General features: G+C 48.5%; 6 protein-coding genes across 6 annotated transcripts; 3 read left to right on the top strand and 3 right to left on the bottom strand.

Annotated features, from left to right (window-relative positions):
- Positions 1-855: 855 nt before the first annotated feature.
- N7484_009089 (uncharacterized protein) lies at positions 856-5,625 on the bottom strand (the record flags this gene model as incomplete). The annotated part of the gene is made up of 7 exons (XM_057119476.1): positions 856-1,062; positions 1,110-1,412; positions 1,469-2,345; positions 2,437-3,039; positions 3,101-3,619; positions 3,672-5,359; positions 5,410-5,625. The coding sequence occupies 7 exons, from the start codon at positions 5,623-5,625 to the stop codon at positions 856-858; spliced, it is 4,413 nt and encodes a 1,470-aa protein (XP_056969031.1).
- A 25-nt stretch (positions 5,626-5,650) lies between these two features.
- N7484_009088 (uncharacterized protein) lies at positions 5,651-6,325 on the bottom strand (the record flags this gene model as incomplete). The annotated part of the gene is made up of 1 exon (XM_057119475.1): positions 5,651-6,325. One exon carries the CDS (start codon positions 6,323-6,325, stop codon positions 5,651-5,653), a length of 675 nt encoding a protein of 224 aa, XP_056969030.1.
- A 949-nt stretch (positions 6,326-7,274) lies between these two features.
- N7484_009087 (arylamine N-acetyltransferase family protein) lies at positions 7,275-8,335 on the top strand (the record flags this gene model as incomplete). The annotated part of the gene is made up of 3 exons (XM_057119474.1): positions 7,275-7,666; positions 7,720-7,765; positions 7,829-8,335. 3 exons carry the CDS (start codon positions 7,275-7,277, stop codon positions 8,333-8,335), a joined length of 945 nt encoding a protein of 314 aa, XP_056969029.1.
- A 10-nt stretch (positions 8,336-8,345) lies between these two features.
- Positions 8,346-9,011, bottom strand: N7484_009086 (NADH dehydrogenase [ubiquinone] 1 alpha subcomplex subunit 1; the record flags this gene model as incomplete). Its single annotated transcript, XM_057119473.1, has 4 exons — positions 8,346-8,503; positions 8,569-8,675; positions 8,743-8,912; positions 8,964-9,011. The coding sequence occupies 4 exons, from the start codon at positions 9,009-9,011 to the stop codon at positions 8,346-8,348; spliced, it is 483 nt and encodes a 160-aa protein (XP_056969028.1).
- Positions 9,012-9,661: 650 nt separating this feature from the next.
- On the top strand, positions 9,662-13,133 carry N7484_009085 (uncharacterized protein; the record flags this gene model as incomplete). Its single annotated transcript, XM_057119472.1, has 4 exons — positions 9,662-10,137; positions 10,198-10,277; positions 10,334-10,381; positions 10,432-13,133. 4 exons carry the CDS (start codon positions 9,662-9,664, stop codon positions 13,131-13,133), a joined length of 3,306 nt encoding a protein of 1,101 aa, XP_056969027.1.
- Positions 13,134-17,542: 4,409 nt separating this feature from the next.
- On the top strand, positions 17,543-19,558 carry vosA (the record flags this gene model as incomplete). Its single annotated transcript, XM_057119471.1, has 9 exons — positions 17,543-17,728; positions 17,866-18,003; positions 18,084-18,229; positions 18,289-18,373; positions 18,434-18,480; positions 18,537-18,645; positions 18,700-19,018; positions 19,093-19,215; positions 19,301-19,558. The coding sequence occupies exons 1-9, from the start codon at positions 17,679-17,681 to the stop codon at positions 19,556-19,558; spliced, it is 1,275 nt and encodes a 424-aa protein (XP_056969026.1). The 5' UTR covers positions 17,543-17,678.
- Positions 19,559-19,749: the final 191 nt, after the last annotated feature.

The following is a 19,749-nucleotide window of genomic DNA, read 5'->3' as shown; positions in this document are numbered from 1 at the left end:
GCTTGCACAATTACTCGGCAAAGCTTAAATATAATGACATACTCTTAGGTTGACGAATGAAAATCGAGTTATTTTTGTTCGACTTCGTTCGCGGTATCTTTGTGGGTTACCTTGCATGAAGAGTCTACCCCCCGCTTTCAAACGTAACCATGACCTGAATGGCGAGGATCTACAAACCGGCTCGGACGGCACGGAAGATGAAAACCAATAATAATTCATAACATTCTGGACTGGGGCGAATAACCTTTGCCATGATGATGTGGCACAATGAAGGTCTGGAAGCCGTCAATTGGCATACACTTGTGTTAAGGGAGTTTAAACCATCTCCTTTCAGGTTGATTATAGAAATCCCTGCCATTTCTTCTGTCTGTCAAAACACCACATTACATTTTGTGTTCATTTGTTCACACGCCTCGGTACAAGGCAATCAGATAAGAACAGTGGGCCTTAGAAATGGCGGCGCAGATGGCATTTAAAACTCCCTCGATGCCACTGAATCGCAAACCTTGGAATCATAGCATATAAGAAAAAGCTCCTACATATAACCATTATGGAGATGCAAAGCTGCAATACATCCCATTTACTAATGCAGTAGGTTGCCAGGGTGCATATTTAGGTAGCTCGCATGTAGATTATGTTAATACCGAAGGTTGTGCTAACTAGGGTAAGCAAGCTGTCTCCAAGATTATAAAATAGAATACACAAAGAGTAGTTTCAACATTTTCTCTTTCTTGTTTGTATCAATATTGCTATATACTGCGCGGTGCATTCATTCCTAGCTTTATACCTGTCGTGACTCCTCCAAAATTGTATCACAACAAAATCATGCATCTAGAATTGTGGGGGGCATGAGCTTCAAAATGCAGAGGGGCGGACAGTCCACGTGTCTGCTGTGAAAATGAGTCTCCCCTCTTGTCGGAGTCTCTCTGGATCAAAGTATAGTTTCATCCCTATATTACTACTTGTGACTTTGGACACTCTGAAGATCATGTAGACTCTGTCATCCCTTGTGGGCTCAGCTCCGGGGCTGAGGGCGTATGATTGCATCTGTGAGGTTGATCCCTATTAGCAAAATAACATCATCCGAACAGGGGTAACCTCTGACGCACCCTCGAATATTGACTGTTGCTCATGAAAAACGGAGTTTCGCATGTAGCTGTGGTCGTCTTGACTTCTATATAGTATGTTGGTGTGAAGTTATTTCTTAGTGACTGTGGGAGATGCCCCTGGTCGATGAGGATAGATGTCAAAATCAAATTCGAATCATGATATACTATGTCAGCAGTCTCGGCCCCGTTCCAGGGAGTGAGGTTATGATAATCTGGGTGAACATTGACATGTTTGCGAATGGTGCTTTTCCAGTTGGATCGACTGAAGCCTGGAAGACCAAGTTGCAACAGACGCTCGAAGACCTATTATACTTGTAAGATCTGAAAAAGGGCAGTAATTTTGGGAAATGGTAACGTACATATAATTCACCGGCAGCGCCAATCTTGATATCCCGTTCCAATCGATTGGGTGATGAAATGTTAAGTTCGAATGCCGACGCATTATGCCAGCCACTCGGGTGGTTGTTTGCTGGTGTTTGTAGGATTCCACGGAAGTTTGCAGCCCGTGCTTGGTCAATAACATTTGTGAGCGCTTCAACATAATGTGACTGGCTGGTTGTGGTGCTGACGCTGGGGTGGATATGAAACGCAGAAGATGGAATAAGTTGACGGCGAATAGCTGGCTGCAGGTCATAGACACTGTCTATTGAATGGAAAGTCTGTGAAGATATGTCAAATCCTGTGCTCCTAGGTATTGTGCTTCGACTTTCGTTATTGAGTAGACTTGGGTCTGCATCCTGTGAATCATTTATTGATTCTTCGCCCGGCTCCTCCCTAGACAAAGTATGGGAGCTGATGGAGATCGTGTCAGAATCTGCCTCGACTGAGGACTGTGAATCTGCTTCCCGACCATCCGGATGGGACAATGGTATGATCCCGTCATCATTAAGGACAATTTCAAGGATTTTCTCGTTTGTCGTGAATATGGTGCGAAAGGTTGCTAGGGCCCTTTCATCTAGGATCCCAAGGTAGCTTGACAATACTTTTGGAAGCTCGGTGCGATAACACCTCTCCTGATCAAGAGTGTCCCTGGGAATAAAGATTTTCAGGTCATCGTTTTGAACCTCAATATGGACTAGTCCATTGCCACTCTGAGCAGTTGCTTCAATGTCGCCGTACTGGAGTACAAGGGTCCTTTGAAAACCCTCGCTCTCGTATATGTTGGCTGTCTGCAATTGGCGTAAAACCTCTGACGGGTTGGCTCGCAAACCCATAGCGTCATAATTGGACCCGCATCTTGGGATAAAGTTAGCCATTCATCCTTTTTGAAGAAACAATAAGAAGGAAAGGAAAAAAGAAAAGGAATAGGTAGGGGATTGCCACATACCGGTAGAGGTGCTTTGCTCTTGCTCGGAAGCGACGTGTTGCGCGAGCACATATTTCAGAAGCAGGATTTTGAGCTTCGGTCACTATTTGAACCAACCGAGACATATATCGACCTTCTAACCTTAAGGCCAAAAGAAAGGATTTGAATTTTACTATCTGCTCCAGTGAGAAGCTTAATGTCGGGATCTGATCCCGAAATGCTGTCTCGAATTCAAGTCGATTCAGAATAAAGAAATCGTCACCTGGCCGTGCTAGATGTTGCATTCCGTCTGCGTTTCTCACTGGCAGGAATGCCAATTGGTAGAGCTCTTCCACCTGTGCGTCAGAGAAATGCATTCCGTTCATATGTTGTATGGTATCTTCGATATCCTGGATATTTGCATTGCCAGATAACACCAGATCTTTTAGCTGCTCAATATATGTCTCGGTAGATGGATCCCGCACGTGCAGAATATCCTGGAAAAACCTGGCCAGGTGCCCGTATTCTTTGCTGATGCCGTACTGCCTCCCTATCTTGGGAGCCGCTGCCCATACACACAAGTTTGGAGAAACCCAAAGCTCCTGAGAGGGCAGATAAACGAGCTCTTTGTCGTTGAAAATTGCTCTTTGATTGTAGTCAGCGCATCGCATTTAGAGTGTGCTCCAGAATATAGATTAGCACTCACCGGATGTGACATGCATCCTCGTTCTCCATGGCTCTCTGATCAATTTCCTCGTACATCGCGACGAGAGCTGACAGATTCACGTAGATTTGGGTTACCTCATTTTCCTCCCATTCCAGGTACTCGGAGTTTAGGCCGTCGAAGTGATGGTCACTCAAGACTAAATCTCCAGATTGTGTAAATTCGGGGTTGGTAGATTCAGGAGGTGTGTGTTCGGGGCTGATATATTCGGGGTTTGTATCTTCTGAGTTCACGCCATCGAATTCTACTATCTGGCATTGTGCTTTGTAGAATTCGACTTCTCTGAGATAGGTGGTCAAGTCTGCATCGTCTAGGCAGAGGACATTGGTGAATAATTGCACCACGTGTGGTCGACTCACGAAATCCTCATGCATGCTAAGCGGACGCTTGGTTCGCAGCGAGGGGTGTCCCATCCATAAACAATCTTCAAGTTGTCTCCATTCCGCATAAATCTCACCATTTGAGGGAACCAACACAGAGACAGAATCCTCAAATAGATGCCTTAGAGCTGTTAGTTAAAAGAAAATGTAAGACTCAACTTAACAGGGCATACTTAAGTTCATCTTCAAGGAAGCGCTTCGAGAGTTCATCGTACATCGCAATTGCTCCAGCCACGGCATCCTCTGGGTCAACATTCTCCTCAAGTTTGATGAATATTTTTGAGAAAAACGTCGGTTCTGGCCTCATCCCAACCCCAAACTCGGCGAGAAAATTCCATTTACTAATATTATCAGTTGGCCAGTCATCATCGATGTCAAGAAACCAGTCGAACGAATCACCAAAGCCAGCCCACTCGCATATCTCTTTCATCTTCTTCGAGGGATAGTAGGTGTCGTTCAATAAATTAAGCTCATTATCTGTGCAAGGCACTTCTAAGCTGCGGATCTCTTCTATAGCGCCGGGGGTCATCTCTCGGTTGTATAAAGCTTGGTGATATTTGAAAAGCCCCAAAAGCTTGATAGGGTCAACCTCTACAATTCGACGAAATAGGTCTGACAATTCTCCCGTTCTTGGATTCACGAACCGCGGAACATGTCGAATCAACACGGCCTTTTCAAGCCATTCCATCCAGGACAAACCAAAAACCCGAGTCTCTTGTGGAACAGCATTAATGTACGCTTTATGAATGATGTGAATTGCACAGTTGTCGTCACCATAGTATTCTTCTTCTTGTTGTTGTTCTTCTTCTTCACCATAGTCGTAATTGATGGCTTGTAGATCTAGAGCGAGCTGCACAGTACCGTATTTGCCACTTGTTTGAAAGTACAAATCGTCCACTGTGATTTCCACTCCATACGGAACAAAAACACGGTAGACAGGCAACTCGTGCTGATCCATGAGATAAATGCGATTATTCAAGAGGGCTCCTTCGTCCGATGACCAGAATAGGTAAATGAGGTGTGCAACAGAGTCTTGAAGCGTGACATCACCGGGCCGATTATATCTCCTAAGAATGAGCGATTTCACATATTCCGGACTACATGGAGTCACCCCCAGAAGCCAAAAAAGCTTCTCTCTGGTTTTATCTTCCAGGGCCTCGTAAGCCATGATGTTGATATTTAAGTCATATGGGATGTAAATACCATTGACGTCCTCTGGGAAGTAAACCCTAGAGCTCCCTGTAGAAAGCAGAGTGCCATCTGAGCTTGGGATAAGAAGCATTCGTCTGATTTGCTCGATCTTTTCTGGCTGGGTCTCGATTGCTCCAATAAGTAGTTCTGCTACTTTCTTGTGCCAATCATTGTCCAGCTCAGGGCTGAGAAATCGGGGGCAGACACCTTCCAGATAAGGGGTTAGGAGGCGGAGAATGTTTTCAAGGGAAATCTCTGTAATTCCCAAAATTCCCAGGGACTCCTTGTGCGCCAAACAATTGTATGATGGGGAGAGATAGATTTCACGATTCATGTCGTCAAATAGAGGTTGTCCATTTTTATCACAGTGTCGGGAAGTTAAGTATTGCAAGCCGAGGGGAGAGACCAACGTTCCTTTACGCGTAAAAAAAAGTTTCGATTCACGTAATGCCGAGAATATCATATCGCGACAAAGTCTCCAGAAAGGATCGTGGATTGGTCCTTGTGGAAGGTATTTAATCCAATCATATCGCAAAGTCTCTGTCTTGGAGAATTTCTCGACGGCCGCAACGAACAAGAGGCAGATTCTGTCTCGAATGGCTTTATTTCTGTCACAGTGATGAACACCCTGGCGACTAGCTTGGGTGATAAAGTCTGATTGAATGAGAAACTGGTCATATTGTTATGAGGGCTTATTATCAACGATATTGGAAAGCTTACATTAAACCCTTCATAGCGCATGGGCAAAAATGAGTAAACAAATTGCGGCTCCAAAATAGGTTTCAGCGAAGAATCCACGGGAAAAGCAAGAGTAGCCTCTGCAGTTGACTGATGCGGTCGACTTGGATGTTCTGGGAGGCCACTTATTATATTTCTCTGGGTGATAAAACGATCAGTCTCATGTCTGCCATTTGATATCTTGGTCAGAGTGACCATTTGATTCTGGATAGTGCGTTTGAACTCAAGGCAAAGCGAAGATCCTCGAGGGGGGGCAAATGTCCACTCTTATCATTTGTAGTCTCCGGAGGAATAGCAAGATAGTCTTCGGAATCTCCTTCAACTCTTGAGCCCGTGCACCAAAGTCTTTAGTGCTGGTAAGGAATAACGTCATACGGGTCGTGACCATCATCGGGAGATTTTCGCGTGGCACGTTGGATGGAGTAACCATTCCCAGGCCGGAGTCTCCTTCTTTGTGCTCCAACGAAAAACAAAATGGACCTGATTGCACGTGAACTTTGTGCGCAACTTTGAAGACTGATTTGAAACCAATTCCTTTGTGACCGACATAGCCACCTGCTTGGCGCTTGGTGCTCTGGTGGATGCTGCAAATGGCTCGGAGGTCTTGCTCAGTGAAGCCATCCTCATTCGATTCCACCAAGATCCTGTCGTGGAACAACCTGAAGTGGAGAAACTTTACTTGTTTTCGATGATTTGCGGTATTGTACTCGTTGTCGTCTGCGTTTTGAATCAGTTCAAACATGAACCGAGCATCGGCATCGTATAGATCCTTTGCTACATGAATGATCCCGTTGCCCGCTAGCACCTGAAGGTTTATGTAGGATCGTTTTCCTTTCTCACTCATTCTCGCCCAATCCTCTTCTGATAACCCCCCGTTGAGCACTCGGATGTCATCCATGATTGCCCTTGCCGCATGCGGGGAGATCTCATTCCCTCGGAGCTGCGTCTTATTCTGAGGAGACATCTCGTCCCATATGTTGTCGTTGAACTTGGAGAAGAAAAATGAGTGTTAGTGATGGATACAGTCATAATATCGGCCATGCTAAGATCCTGATCATAGGCGCCCGTGGGTTTGGAGCTAACGCGGCCCTAGATTAGCAACGGTTTCGTCTAAAATAAGAATATTTGGCGTTTCACGTATTTTAAACTACGAGTTCCATAGGTCTACATAGGTAGGAAGCAGTCATGAATTTATGGGGTAGAAATTCAGGTGTCAGACTCTTGTTGGACTTCGCCGACTTTAGGTGAAATATGGTTACTGGAAGTTTCTCGGTCAAATTGAATATATTCCACTGAACACCTGACTGCAATCAAATGTTGAAACTTCGACTGCTTGATGGCATTTCAAGGTTCCATCAAGCATTGTTTTGCAAGCAAACTCATCTTGAAATTCTTGTCTGCAGGACAATTAGCAGACCTTTGTCAGCTATCTGGGCGTCAAGTTCACGGCTATACATAGCGCAATGTCTGTGCGGGGAAGCCGGGGAAGGATTTTGGAGGCGTCAATGATTGGCTTGAGAATTAGCTTTGCGGACCAAATCATTATTCCTGTTTATTCTGCAAATCTATATCGATATCAATTGTACACAACACGCCTGTATAACAGAGTCGGAGTGAACCGCAATTATGGATTAGTTCGTTTCCTTGGCGCGTAATTGGTCATCAAGGAATTATTCCGTCTCAACATCAGATGTAATGTGTCCATTCGGCAACTAGCCAATTGGTATCTTTTACTCTTAATCCCACATATCCTTCGGGCTCTCACGTCTTTCATTCTTGAAGCCCACGTCATTCAACCCAATCCTCGAGAAGTTCCACTGATCAAGTGGATCGAATACCCCGCCACCATGAGCTCCCAACCAACATATACCGAGGCACAGCTCGAAGCATACCTAAAGCGTATAGGGTACCCAGACACAAAAGGCACAGTCTTAGAAGAAGTGCGCGAAAAAATTAAAGCAGATTCCCTCGCGACATTATCCGATCTGCAGAGGCGGCATCTCTGTGCCATTCCGTGGGGCAATTCTGGATTGCACTATTCGCAGCACCATACAATTTCTTTGCACCCAGAAACTTTGTTTGAGAAAATTGTTGAGCGCAGGCTTGATGGTTACTGCATGGAGAACTCGGGTGTGTTCTTCGTCGTCTTGCGGTCCTTGGGGTTCCATGTATACGCTACTGGGGGGAGAGTGAGCCGCGCTGCTGCGACGGGGGTGGATGATGGGCGGTACATGTCATTGTGTGCAATCCTTGTCTCTGGGGTTATATAATCTTGCTAATGCTACTGTTCAGTGGACATATGATCTTGATAGTGGTCATCAACGGAGAGAAATATATGGTGAGCGACTCTGGCGCTTCGATAGGATTCTCTTGCATGTGTCATCGGGGCTGATCTTTCTAGGTGGATGTTGGATTTGGGAATAACTGTGCGACTGCACCTCTACCTCTCCGGGAAGGTGCAACAGCTACACATATCGGGACTTCTGAAATGCGTCTTATCAGAGACAGTCTTGTTGAATTCATCGACAAAGAGCAAAAAGTTTGGATCTACCAGACCAGATACAACCCTACCAGCGTTTGGGTTCCCAACATCTGCTTTTCAGACGTCGAGTTCCTCCCCCAGGATTTCGCAATGATCAATTTCTCCGTCAGTCAGAAACGAACTAGCTGGTTTGGTCAGGTATTCGTCTGCATGCGGATGATTATGGACCAAAGCGAGGCACAGATTATTGGGCAATACGTCATGTCTGGCAAGGAAGTTAAAAAACGAGTCCTTGGGCAGACAGAAATCCTGCAGGTCCTCCATAATGAAGAGGACCGTGTCAAAGCGCTCGCCAAGTACTTTGGTATGTCTCTGCGCCAGAGCGAAATCCAAGGCATCCAGGGCTTGACTTCGGAGATCAGATAGACCGCAGGTATTATCGAAGAGTGAAAGAAATGGGCTTCAATTGTATGGTACAGCATCGTTTTCTAGAAAAAATGCGGTGGATATGTATGATCGAGAAACAAAAGCGCGGAGGCATAACAAGGAAAAGACGTTGCAATTTTCGGGAATCTAGTAAATCCGCTTCTCGATCTATGGGAATGTGTTAGTATGCTATCGAAGCGAAACCCTCCACAAAGGAAATTGGTTGTTCATACCTTCCACGGGTTGCTGAGCTCGAATCCCTTGGGCGCAATGTGATTGCTGGACTGTCCTCTCAATGTACCGGTAATGCGGAGGTCCCGCTCCATCACTATTCGGAGTACTTGGTAAGCATCGGCCAATTACGCAAGCATTGGTCGTATCGGTCTGTGCAATTGAGTACAACTTACTTTGCTGTAAAAGAGTTAGCGGACGCATTCTGTGAGTTCCGACCGCAGCCGACGCGCGAAGTGAGGACTTGACTTACCCGATCCCAGAGGTCAGAGTTCCAGCGAGGCTTCTTGCCTTCGTTGATGAAGCGCTTGGAGACGTACAGACCAGCACCGGTCACACCGAACATCTGTGGTGGTGGTCAGTTCTAGCTCCGGCAGGACTGACGAATGATACGCACGGTAATGACAATCCCGTAAGGGAGCAAAGCCTCAAAGGGAACACCCATGATTATGATGCTCGAATAACAAGCCTAGAAGACAAGAGTAGTATGATAAGCAGGCAATGGGCTATCTGAGGGCCACAAAGGGAATTGGTGGAGTGAACGAGGGAGTGTGGAGGGTGTGACTTTAGATTCGTGAATGGGAGGAGGTCTGCGCAGCCCGATGTGGTTTAGCGCCACCTGACTCAGCCCGCCTGCGACGACAACTCCAAAGGGCCAAGGGGCAGCGCATCGCATTTGATTGCAAGAGGGATCGTCTCCTAGCGCTTAGATTGCCTATCGACGCGTCTTGGATTCGTCTACTACGAACATACCAGCTATATTTGCCCTGGAAGTGAGTCGCCTCTATCCCGCGACACGTGTTTAGGAAGTGGCACCTTACTAACACCTTGGACCTCTTCCAGCTACATTGCGACTTCAACAAAGCAGCCTCGGCGGAAAAGCGCAAATTCCATACTGCAGGTACTGGCTTTGAAACTTGAGCTTTCAACGGACTCGCCTGGGCTCCCGATGCACCCCCGATTCGCCACCAACGTGAGCGGGGTGGGTCTTCAGCTTGAATCGGCTGGCCCTTGAACAAAGACAGTTGTGACACTTCGGCGCGCATTACCTGTGGTGACATACCTGTCGACCTGGCCTCTGCGGTAACCTTCACCATGGCGGCGACCGTGCCGCCCGCGAACGAGGATCCCGGTCGGCCTGACCTGCCCGCTGACCAGGTTGACAGTGATCTCGATGCGGAGGGAGAAGAGGAGACCGATCTTTATGGGATGGATCAACAGCTTCAAGATGCTGTACACAGAGCATTCTCCAGAGAGGGGGAGGCAGACAACGGAGACGGCGAGGCAGATGCCGCGGCTGCCCGTGTGAGGAGCCAACAAAACGGTGGCGACGATGAGACAGAACCCGTCGGTGCAGTCAAATTACCAGACGACGAATCATCTGGGGATGATGATGACGCTGATGGAGAGTCCGAAAATGCCGACGGCGAGGGTGATCCCGCATTTGAGGATGAGAATGACCGAGAGGCATCCGAATCAAGCGACTCTGAATCAGAGGCAGAGGACTGGGAGGCTGAAAGCAATGGACACGAGGATGGAGATGCTGAAATCCGCAGCCGAACGGATTGCATGTGAGTAATGACTCGTTCAAATTCACGAAAATAGTTTTGCTAATCCCATATTTACATCAGTTTCTGTGGCCAGGATGAGGAACATGATCCAGGCGAGGACTTTGAAGAATGGCTCACTTGTGTGGTCTGTGGCGACCACTGTAGGTTTAATCTTTGGAGACAAGACTGTACGTTGGACCCGTGCTGACTTGAATAGCTCACCGACAATGCGCGCGAGAACAAGAAGCTTTCAATGATACCGAGGGTGAGTTGCGGTCATAGCTTTGAGGACGTCAAAGTAACTAACTTTGGTAGATCTTTGGAAATGCCCCTCTTGTGTTCAAAATAAACTAGAGCCTGACCCGGTCGAAAGTCCCTCTCAAGTGAAATCCGGGCAGTCACACCTGCCTAAAGAGCTTCTTCCTGCGCATGTGGGGAAGGAAGGATCTGATTTCCATTCGATATTTGACACCGGAATCAGCGATGAGGTGTTGAACAGTTCCCGCGCACTACGGAAACGAAAAGCATCATCAGTGGAAGCAGAGGAACACACCCCTGTGCTTCGAAAGCGACGGCGTCAAACAGATCACTCCGATTCCAATGATCTTCCTGCTGAAGGAGAGATGCCTGAGGACCCATCCCAGCCACGCCCTTTGCGGGCGCGCCGGACACGTGGAGTTGAACGAGAACACGCGCGTGTTGTGACTAAACAATATGGCAAACTCATCATGGCATTCCGATTGGATGAAGGGAGAGTGAATCGAATACTGAACACCCAGAGTCAACCGCAACGCAAGAAGAAGAAAGCACCAAAACCCCCACCCGTACATCATGAACCTCAAGCCCATTTCGCCCCTATTCCTCCTGCCCCATACAACCATTTTACCCCTTTCCACGACCGCGACAGTGATGACTCAAAATCCAAGCCGTACGGCGGTATCTTATCCGAAGTTGACGCAGACACATCGAAGACACTTCCTACACAGCTGGACCGTGACAAATTTGAATCGGCTCGACAGAAGGCCGAGGATGAATGGCAACGCAGAGTACGAGAAGCGGAGCTCAATGGTGAAGTCACTACAACCTCAAAGGTGTCAGGTCCGCCCTCCAAGATTAAGTACATCAACTTTGGCGGTTATGAGATTGAAACCTGGTATGCTGCTCCGTACCCAGAAGAGTACAGTCGCAACCGTGTGCTCTACATTTGCGAGTTTTGCCTCAAATACATGAACTCGGACTATGTGGCTTGGCGACATAAGCTTAAATGCCCTGCCAAGCATGCACCTGGTGACGAAATTTATCGTGATGGCTCGATCTCAATCTTCGAGGTAGATGGCAGGAAGAATCCGGTCTATTGCCAGAATTTGTGTCTTCTAGCCAAGCTTTTCCTCGGATCTAAGACCCTTTACTACGATGTTGAACCGTTTTTGTTTTATGTCATGAGCGAGTACGATGACCTTGGTTGCCATTTTGTGGGTTATTTCAGCAAGGAGAAGAGGCCAAGCTCGGCGAACAACGTATCGTGCATTCTCACCCTCCCTATTCACCAACGCAAAGGTTACGGCAATCTCCTCATCGATTTCTCATACCTCTTGACACGCATTGAGGGCAAAAATGGGTCGCCTGAGAAGCCCTTGTCCGATATGGGTCTAGTTTCTTACCGCAATTACTGGCGTCTGATTTTGTCATACCAGCTGCGTGACTTGAAAACACCTGTTAGCATCGCAGATCTTTCCGACCGGACTGGAATGACAGCAGACGATATTGTGTCCGCCCTTGAGGGGCTTCGAGCTCTAGTTCGGGACCCTATCACAAAAACCTACGCCTTCCGTCTGGACAACAAGTACTTCGAGGAGGTCATCCAGAAGTGGGAAAGTAAGGGCTACGTCACACTGAACCCTGATGCATTGCTGTGGACTCCGTATATTATGGGTCGCAACAATCAGTCTCAGTTTGATCGCGCCCCAATGCATGCTGTTGCGCCTCGTGAGGATCTTGATGAGGAAGATGAAGATGCCGAGATGAAGGATGTGGAGGATAGAGATCAGGTACCGGCCATGAATGGTCATGCTGATGGTCTTGGGGAACCTGCCGGGCCACCATCCACCTCTCTTCAGCAACCGAATGGAGTTCATCCTCCCGACAACTCGGCCACGCCAGTTCCTCCCCCTGCCGCCGGCATTCCTCCTTCTCGATTTGAGCTCTGGCCTCCGGTCCATATTCCTCCCACCGGTCGGCGCAAACCCGGTCGCCCGATGGGCAGTAGGCTTAGTAACGCTCGAGCATCAATGACACCAACAACGGTGCGCACAAGTGGTCGCAACACCCCGCGGAGGCCATCTGGACTCCCGGCAGTCACATCATCCATCAGTCGTCGCGGGCGAAGTAAGTTGACTGGTTCTCCGGCTGCGGAGGACAACCCTCCTCAATTGAATGGTATCGATGCGGACGCAGATGTGGATGGCGATGGAGAGCCGGACGACGCCGTTGAAGAGCCGGTGGAAGATGAGTTAGTGGTTGACGCAGTTTCTGACGAGCTTGTCGACGAGTCACCCGAGGTGGATGACAGTGCCGAGCCAGCCAATGGTGATGAATCACCCAACGAAGTCATCAAAACAAATGGCGTCGATCATGAGTCTTCAGCTGGGGCCGAGGCCGAAACCAAGTTTGATTCTGATTCTAGGCTCGAGTCCGAGCCTGTACCCGAGCCCGAAGCTCCGAAGACACCAGAGAAGAAATCCAAATCCAAGTCACGATCTCCAGAGACGGCAACTTCTCACCGCTCTAGGCGGAAGCAGCCGGACAATCCTCCTAAGACTCCCACCTCGGTCGGCCGCAAAGCCTTGGTCGAAAAAATCCAGGTCGTGGTCCCTGAGCCTAGTTCCGTTCGAAGCAGTGCCAAGAAAAGTGCTCCCCTTACGAATGGCATGAGCCCTGATATTGATGCCGAAGGCGAGGATGATCCCGATGCGGACGGGGAGTACGAGGTGGATGGCGACATGGTAATGGAAACATGAACAGTGCCAGGCAATGGGATCTGGGCCGCAAAGAGCTATTCACGCATATAGGACCAGGCGTTTCTTTTTTTTTTTTTTTTTCTACTCCCTTTTTCTCCTCCCCTTTTCGTTGGTTTTCCAATTCTAATAGCACTGTTTTTTCCTATGGACCGTTTGTTTCTATTTTTCTCGTGCCCAACAGAGACTTATGTCGGGATATAGGGGCTCTCGATCTATCACGCAGCATAAGGGCTCGCTCACTTTGTACTTTTTATTCTGTCCAGCAAGGAGCGTGGGTTGCGGAGCCAGGAGTTGGGTGTTTTGGTTATCTTCATTTATTAATTCATCTTCCCGATGTCTTTTCATTCCAAGTAGCCAAGCGCATGTCGGGAGCATGTAATGTAGTTATACCAATTCACGTCATAACTGATCTATTTGAAATTACTCTTGTGTCTCAACCATTCTATTTGGATCCTTGCCTTTATCCGTACTAGCTTACTTAGACAAGTACTTTCGGGCAAAGTCCGACCACCCATACATTTGGCTATGTAGTCATTGTAAAGTGCAAGGACCCCTTCTGGTAAGCAAAGCAGAAACCAGAATATGATATCGCTCGAGCCACCGATAGACATAATTCATCATAAAATTCCCATCGCGCTCAAACCCCAACCATGTTTGTTTCCAACGGAGCCCGGCACATAGAAATTACTTAACGCACCAACCCTCAACGCGGGGCAAGCGGGGGGCAAGAAAGCGATATCAAAAATACGGTGTGATATGTCTAATCAAGGGAGAATTTTATCCGTGAGAGTAATCACCCTCAAAATGAAACACGAATATGACGTGCGAGTTAAAAGGTGAGTACATAGCCTGAACGGGGCACACAAGCGTTGTTGGAACCGGGGGTGGGACCTTGGTTTCCGGAATGATTATATCATCTTTAAATTCATGGACGCAACAGAATTTAGAATTGGATGTTTGTAAAGGATAAGAATTAAAATAGGCACTACCCCTGTAGAAGATTAGAGATCTACACGATCGGCAGTACCCAGGGGCGGGTGCTAGGCGGTGTTCCATGGATCCTAAACACCAAGGAACAAGGCATTTAAGCATAATCGCGTAGCGTTCCAGAGTGCCGTAGTTCCTGGGTCGCTGCCGCTGTCATACTGCCACATTCCAAGGTTATACTAGACCCTAGGGTATATAGCGTCCAGTCCTGGAGAATAAAGGAGGATCCCTAATGAAAGAGGATCCCATTCATGAAACCATCGATGCTCATTGATCAGTCAAGTTAATCCGGCCCCATTAAATTTCCGGGCCACTTCATCGTGCAGGGTTGAGTTGTTCATTCCCCACGTAGTCTAGTCACCGTTTAGTTGACTTGCCTTTCCGTCATTTTTGTGGGATTGAACTGCTGCTTTTCCTTTCTCTTTTGTTTCCTCTTTTATTTGCTCTTTCTATATCCGACTGTCATCCGAGTCGCAAGCTTCGGTCTATTCTCCCATGTACCCTTTTTTTTTTTACCCCTCTTAATCGGGCCATGGTATTCACGGGATGCAACCGAGTCACGTCTTAAACAGGGCCATGTGTCCATCCAGGAAGATGATTCGGATAGGCGCAGATGTGGAATCAAATCTCAGCTGAGGAGGCTAGCCTCAGCCTCCTGCACATGCTCATCCGGCGCGATTTTTTGCGTCTTCTTTTCTTCTTCCCCCCCCTTTTCAAAACTAGTTTTCCGCATCTAGTTTTTGTGTGTGTGTGTGTGTGTGTGTGTGTGTGTGTGTGTTTTTTTGCCAGGGGGGTTTTTTTCTTCCTCCTCTCCCTGGATAGCCGTCTCCACTGCTTGTCATCCCGTGGACCTCAAGCCCCGCTTACCTGATGAGAATGAGAATGCTCTGGGTTTTTTTCAATCCGATCATCCCCCAAATTTGATGGTCCTCCTTGCATGAGATCGCCGCGGTGCTACCGGCATATCTGCGGAGATAGATGGAATCGATTCTCAAGAACAAGTGGCCCGCTTGTCATATCCATCTGCACATGCACTCCAAGTCTGTGCGTTGGCTATGCCCCTCAACCCCAACAGCCACACCCGGACCAAAAAATGATGATGCTCTGCACCCATCACGGGCGCACTAATCGAAAAAGGAAAAAAAAAGTCTGCATATCTCCCCAACGCGCTGCAGCAATCAATGCACCGTTGACGCAGGCTAAGCCTAGGGAGAAGGTCTTAATCTCTCCCTGCTCATACTCAGCCGCAGCGGATAAAGCAATGGCAGATGTGGCGCAAAGACAGCATCCTATAGTCCGAGTAAAGCCGGGTTGAAGAACGCACTGATCTGCAAACCATTAGGGCTCCACCTTGACGGTGTGTGACGATGATTCGTCTCGAAGCAGCTGCAGGATGCCCGATCGCGTGAGTCCCCGGTCCAGACAATGTTCGCACACAATGTCGGGCTCTTGGCTTGATCAAGGCATCTCCGGCTACCTAACACCAAGGCATCAGCGTCCCCACTGGTTGGTACAAACTCCCCATAGAGTAGGGTGCAGGTCGCGAATCCTGCATGACCGGATGTGACGCATCGACTTCCCAACTGTGCAAAGCTGAGTTCATATCCACCCCTTTCATCTTTTCTTTTCTTTTCTTTTCTATTCGTCTTTTTTTTTTCTTTCCTTTTACTTTTTCTTCTTTTAAATCTCTCGACGCGCATCGCTGGTCGCGTTCATCGAGAGATTCACTCCGTTTTGTTTTTTTTTTTCTTCCCTCTATCTCATCATGACCGGTATGCGAGGGGGTGCCTGATGTCGACCTAACGTGTTCGGCCACGTTCTTCGTTCTTTGCGATTTGCGACTGCTTGATGCTGCACGAGCTTGACGACATCATATTTCCCAATACAGATCGCCGTATCCATCACGGATGGTTTCTGACGAACCAGCAAATACACGAGTCGAATTGCGTGCCTTAGGGAATCGTGGGAGGGAGCCGGGAACAAGCTTCCAAGGAGTCACATTGAACACAACGTCTCAACGAGGAAGAGAAGCCAAATAGGCCACAATTATCTGCGCAATATTAGCAGACAACAGGTACGAGAAGTGTGTTGTGAAGTGTGAGCTGTTGTGGATCTGGATGGCCCCTGGAACAGGAGCTCCTCGGGAAGGACCCAGAATCTGGATGACATAAGAAGTCAGGCGGCCAGAGGGCATGACCAGCTTATTTGGGGGGCAATTATTTTCTTTGAGCTATCGAAACTCTGCTTTTTTGTTAAACCTTCGCTAACGCCTCAAAAGTTAACTAGTTCAGATTTGGGTGGAGACAATAATCCCGATCTTTGCGTCTGGAGAGATCAACGATTCCTGTGACCAGACCAGGGCCATGCGGGCTTGGATCTTGCATATCCGGGAACCCACCGTGACTGGAATGCTTAGACGCCGGACCAGGGACCGAGTCCACTTTGGCGTTTAGACTGAACTTCTGTGGTCCACGACGCGAGCCGGGTCCTGATCACCTGCATAGCCGGCGCCATCGAGCCGTTACGTTTTACAAGTGGATTCTAGCTCGAAAAAAAAGGAACCACTTAGAATACAGAAAGGATCCGAGGACAAATCAGGCTCCAATCATCGCCACCAGAGAAAGACAAAAAAAATCAAAAGAAACTATATGTTATATGATTTTTTTTTTCTTCTCCCTTCTTTCTTCAACTACCGAGCTACTGGATGTGCGCATCATTGTTCCTGTGTGATCGTCACCAGGCATCATTTAGCCCCAACCGTGGTTACTCTTCAGCTGAACCCCAATTCCCCTACCACTTTTACCGCTGCTCTTAACCGTCTCGGGTTTAACTTGATTTTTACGGCGTAACGGTCTGGAAAAAAAAAAAAACCAAACCTTGACTCCACACCTCAGCTATACAGTGCCGGCCGAAAAAAGAACAACTGAAAGAGGAAACCAAAAAGAGAAAACCAAAAAGGAAAAATTGCGAAGAATCGCATGCATCTGATTGGATCCAACCCCAACTGAATTTTTTTTCCGTCCGTGCGGAACCTCAGAAAGTGGACGATTGACAAGTTGATTGGCTGCTGGCACGCAATTCAATACCCAATTGAAATTTGCCTCTGAATCCGGTCGGAGAGAACAGAGACGCAACTGCAACTTAGAAGATACCACTTCTAAAAAGCAAAGACAAGAAACAAAGTACTCTAATCCATCGCGGACCCTAAAACGTCATCACTACCGTTTTCAGTCACGACAGGCCAGTACTAAACTCGATCCATGGGAAAACGTTGCTCTTACCGTGAATCCCGCACCGTTCCAAGTCCTCAATCCCCCCACTACAGCTTGTTCTTCTCTCCCACACCCCAAATTCCAACGACATCGTGACTCGTTGAGTGTGGTTTTCTAAAGACTGGATCCATTTTCTTTCTTTCCCTTCCACATCTTCCTGTCTTTACTGTCTGTGTTCCTCGGAAACGCAGTGTACACCTTACCCAAAAACCGCCCGTGGTTCACTGACCAAAATTCTTGACCCTCTGTGCGCTATACCCGGGTCCTGGTTCCACCCGTCGTCTTGATGAGTGCATCGACGTTCTCCGACGCCTCTCTTTCGCGCGAAGCCCAGAGGTTCGTAGACCTTTAAGCTCCTCTTTGACTCATATTTATCAATTTGATTGTTGTATTACACCTGTGCTTGTTCTCTGCGCTATCATCCATTGTCCGGGTCCAAGACTTTTCCCACTGACTATGTTGACCAACACCAGTTCTGACTTTGACCTGACCATACGCCAGCAGCCCGACCGGGCGCGCGTGGCTGGGGGCAAGGAAAAGGAGCGCAAACCTATCGATCCACCCCCGATCGTCCAGCTCCGGGTACGCGAGGAAGGTTCTTATCTAGCACAGTGAGCCAAACCCTCTTTTTTCGAAACCCCTCGGTTGAGGCGGAGAGGAGAGCGAGCCTGCTAACCCCACCCGCAACCAGACACTATCTGCAAAGCCCCTACTATTTTATGTGCTGCAGCTTGTACGATGCCTCAGATGATCGTCCAGTGCCGGTCGCTCCGTCGACAGCATTAGCAGGAACTCTAGTCTCGTCTCTTCACCGGTTGAAGGACGTTGACAACAGTGGTAAGGGCCCGCTTGATTGTGGGGTAACGCATTGACCCTGGAGCTGACCAGCTGTGCAGATGGAGGATTCTTTGTTTTTGGAGATCTGTCCGTTAAGATTGAGGGCGAATTTCGATTGAAATTCACCCTGTTTGAGATGCGAAGGTGAGTCGCGTGCGCGATCGCGGGAAGTCGGGCGGAGCACTGACGAGTTTCGGAATCCAGAGATCAAGTCACCTACCTGAAGACCATTATTTCAGAACGTTTCACAGGTGAGTTCGATCAAAGAGCAGGAACAATTGCCTTGGGTCGCGCTAATGTGAGGCAGTGTCACCCCCCAAGAGCTTCCCAGGCATGATGGAGTCCACCTTTCTCTCGCGCTCTTTTGCCGACCAAGGAGTTAAGTTGCGTATTCGCAAAGAGCCGCGGACCATGATGTAAGTGATCATTGCAAAGAGGTCCAAGAACCTAATTGCTAACAGCTAGCGAAGGAAACGTCCTCGACCGGACGAGTTTCCGCAAGCCCTTCCTCCTCGGTCTCCTGACCGCCAGGCAGTCCAAATCCCTCCTGCGGCGGGCTTTGCGGGCTATCCAGCGACCAGTCGGGAATACGCTTATTATGGAGCACCGGTCAAGCGCACGCGGACCTCCATCGACTATGGTCGCCAGAGTCTCTACCCGGACACGGACGCTCGCATGGCTCGTCCAATGGAGACATACGCTCAACCAGCTGCCATGTACGGACAGCCGAATGCGTATCAGACTCCGACAATGCAGTACTCAACGGGCCAGGTGGTGCCGGATTACGGGGTTCGTGTTTCCCCGGAGGACAAATGGCCTGGTCCATGGCAGCAGAACCTCTACTAACATTCTGTTCTGTGCAGATGTCTTACGGTCTCCCACCGTCAGGTCCCATGTCCCAGATGCCAGACCCATCAGGCCAAGCCCGATCCAGCCAACAAGCCGCGGTGGGACAGCTGATGGCGATGAACCAACCTGGTACTCCTGTACGGCACCCCTCTGCGAACCAGTGAGTTTGGATTTTGGGAGGACCCTGCTAAGGATTTTCTTTTGTTTTCGCACGCGACACAGACCCCGGACTCGACAGGAGCGATGATGGCCCAGGGATACCCTCGGGCTACATACTCGACCGGTTCTACTATTCTCCCTCCGTTACAGCGCAATCGCAGTTATCCGGCAGGCACCAATGGGACTGGCACCCCTCGAGCCTATTTCGATCCGCCATCTCCATCGGCCACCCCGATTTTGCCATCTCAGATGGCTCCCGAAGGTGACCGATACGGCACTGCCTTTGACCCCTCCGGATCTCCGAATGGAACTCCTCAGTGATGAGGATTCCAGATTTACCCTTCTATTCGCTCGTTTGATAAACGTTGTGAGCCTGGTCGTTTGGACCTCGACGGTCCTATTTGGCTCTACTTATTGTTTCAATTAAAATTTCCTGTCTGTCTGGATAGACTGGGGTGTTAGATATCACGTTTATGGTTATGTCTCTGGGTGGCTTTGGGTCTTTTTTGTTT

The sequence above is a fragment of the Penicillium longicatenatum genome (genome assembly GCF_028827895.1).
Source record: "Penicillium longicatenatum strain IBT 33135 chromosome Unknown contig_6_segment0_segment0, whole genome shotgun sequence".
NCBI lineage: Eukaryota > Fungi > Ascomycota > Eurotiomycetes > Eurotiales > Aspergillaceae > Penicillium > Penicillium longicatenatum.
Note: the sequence above shows the minus strand (reverse complement) of the source record. Positions and strands in the feature narration are given on the sequence as shown.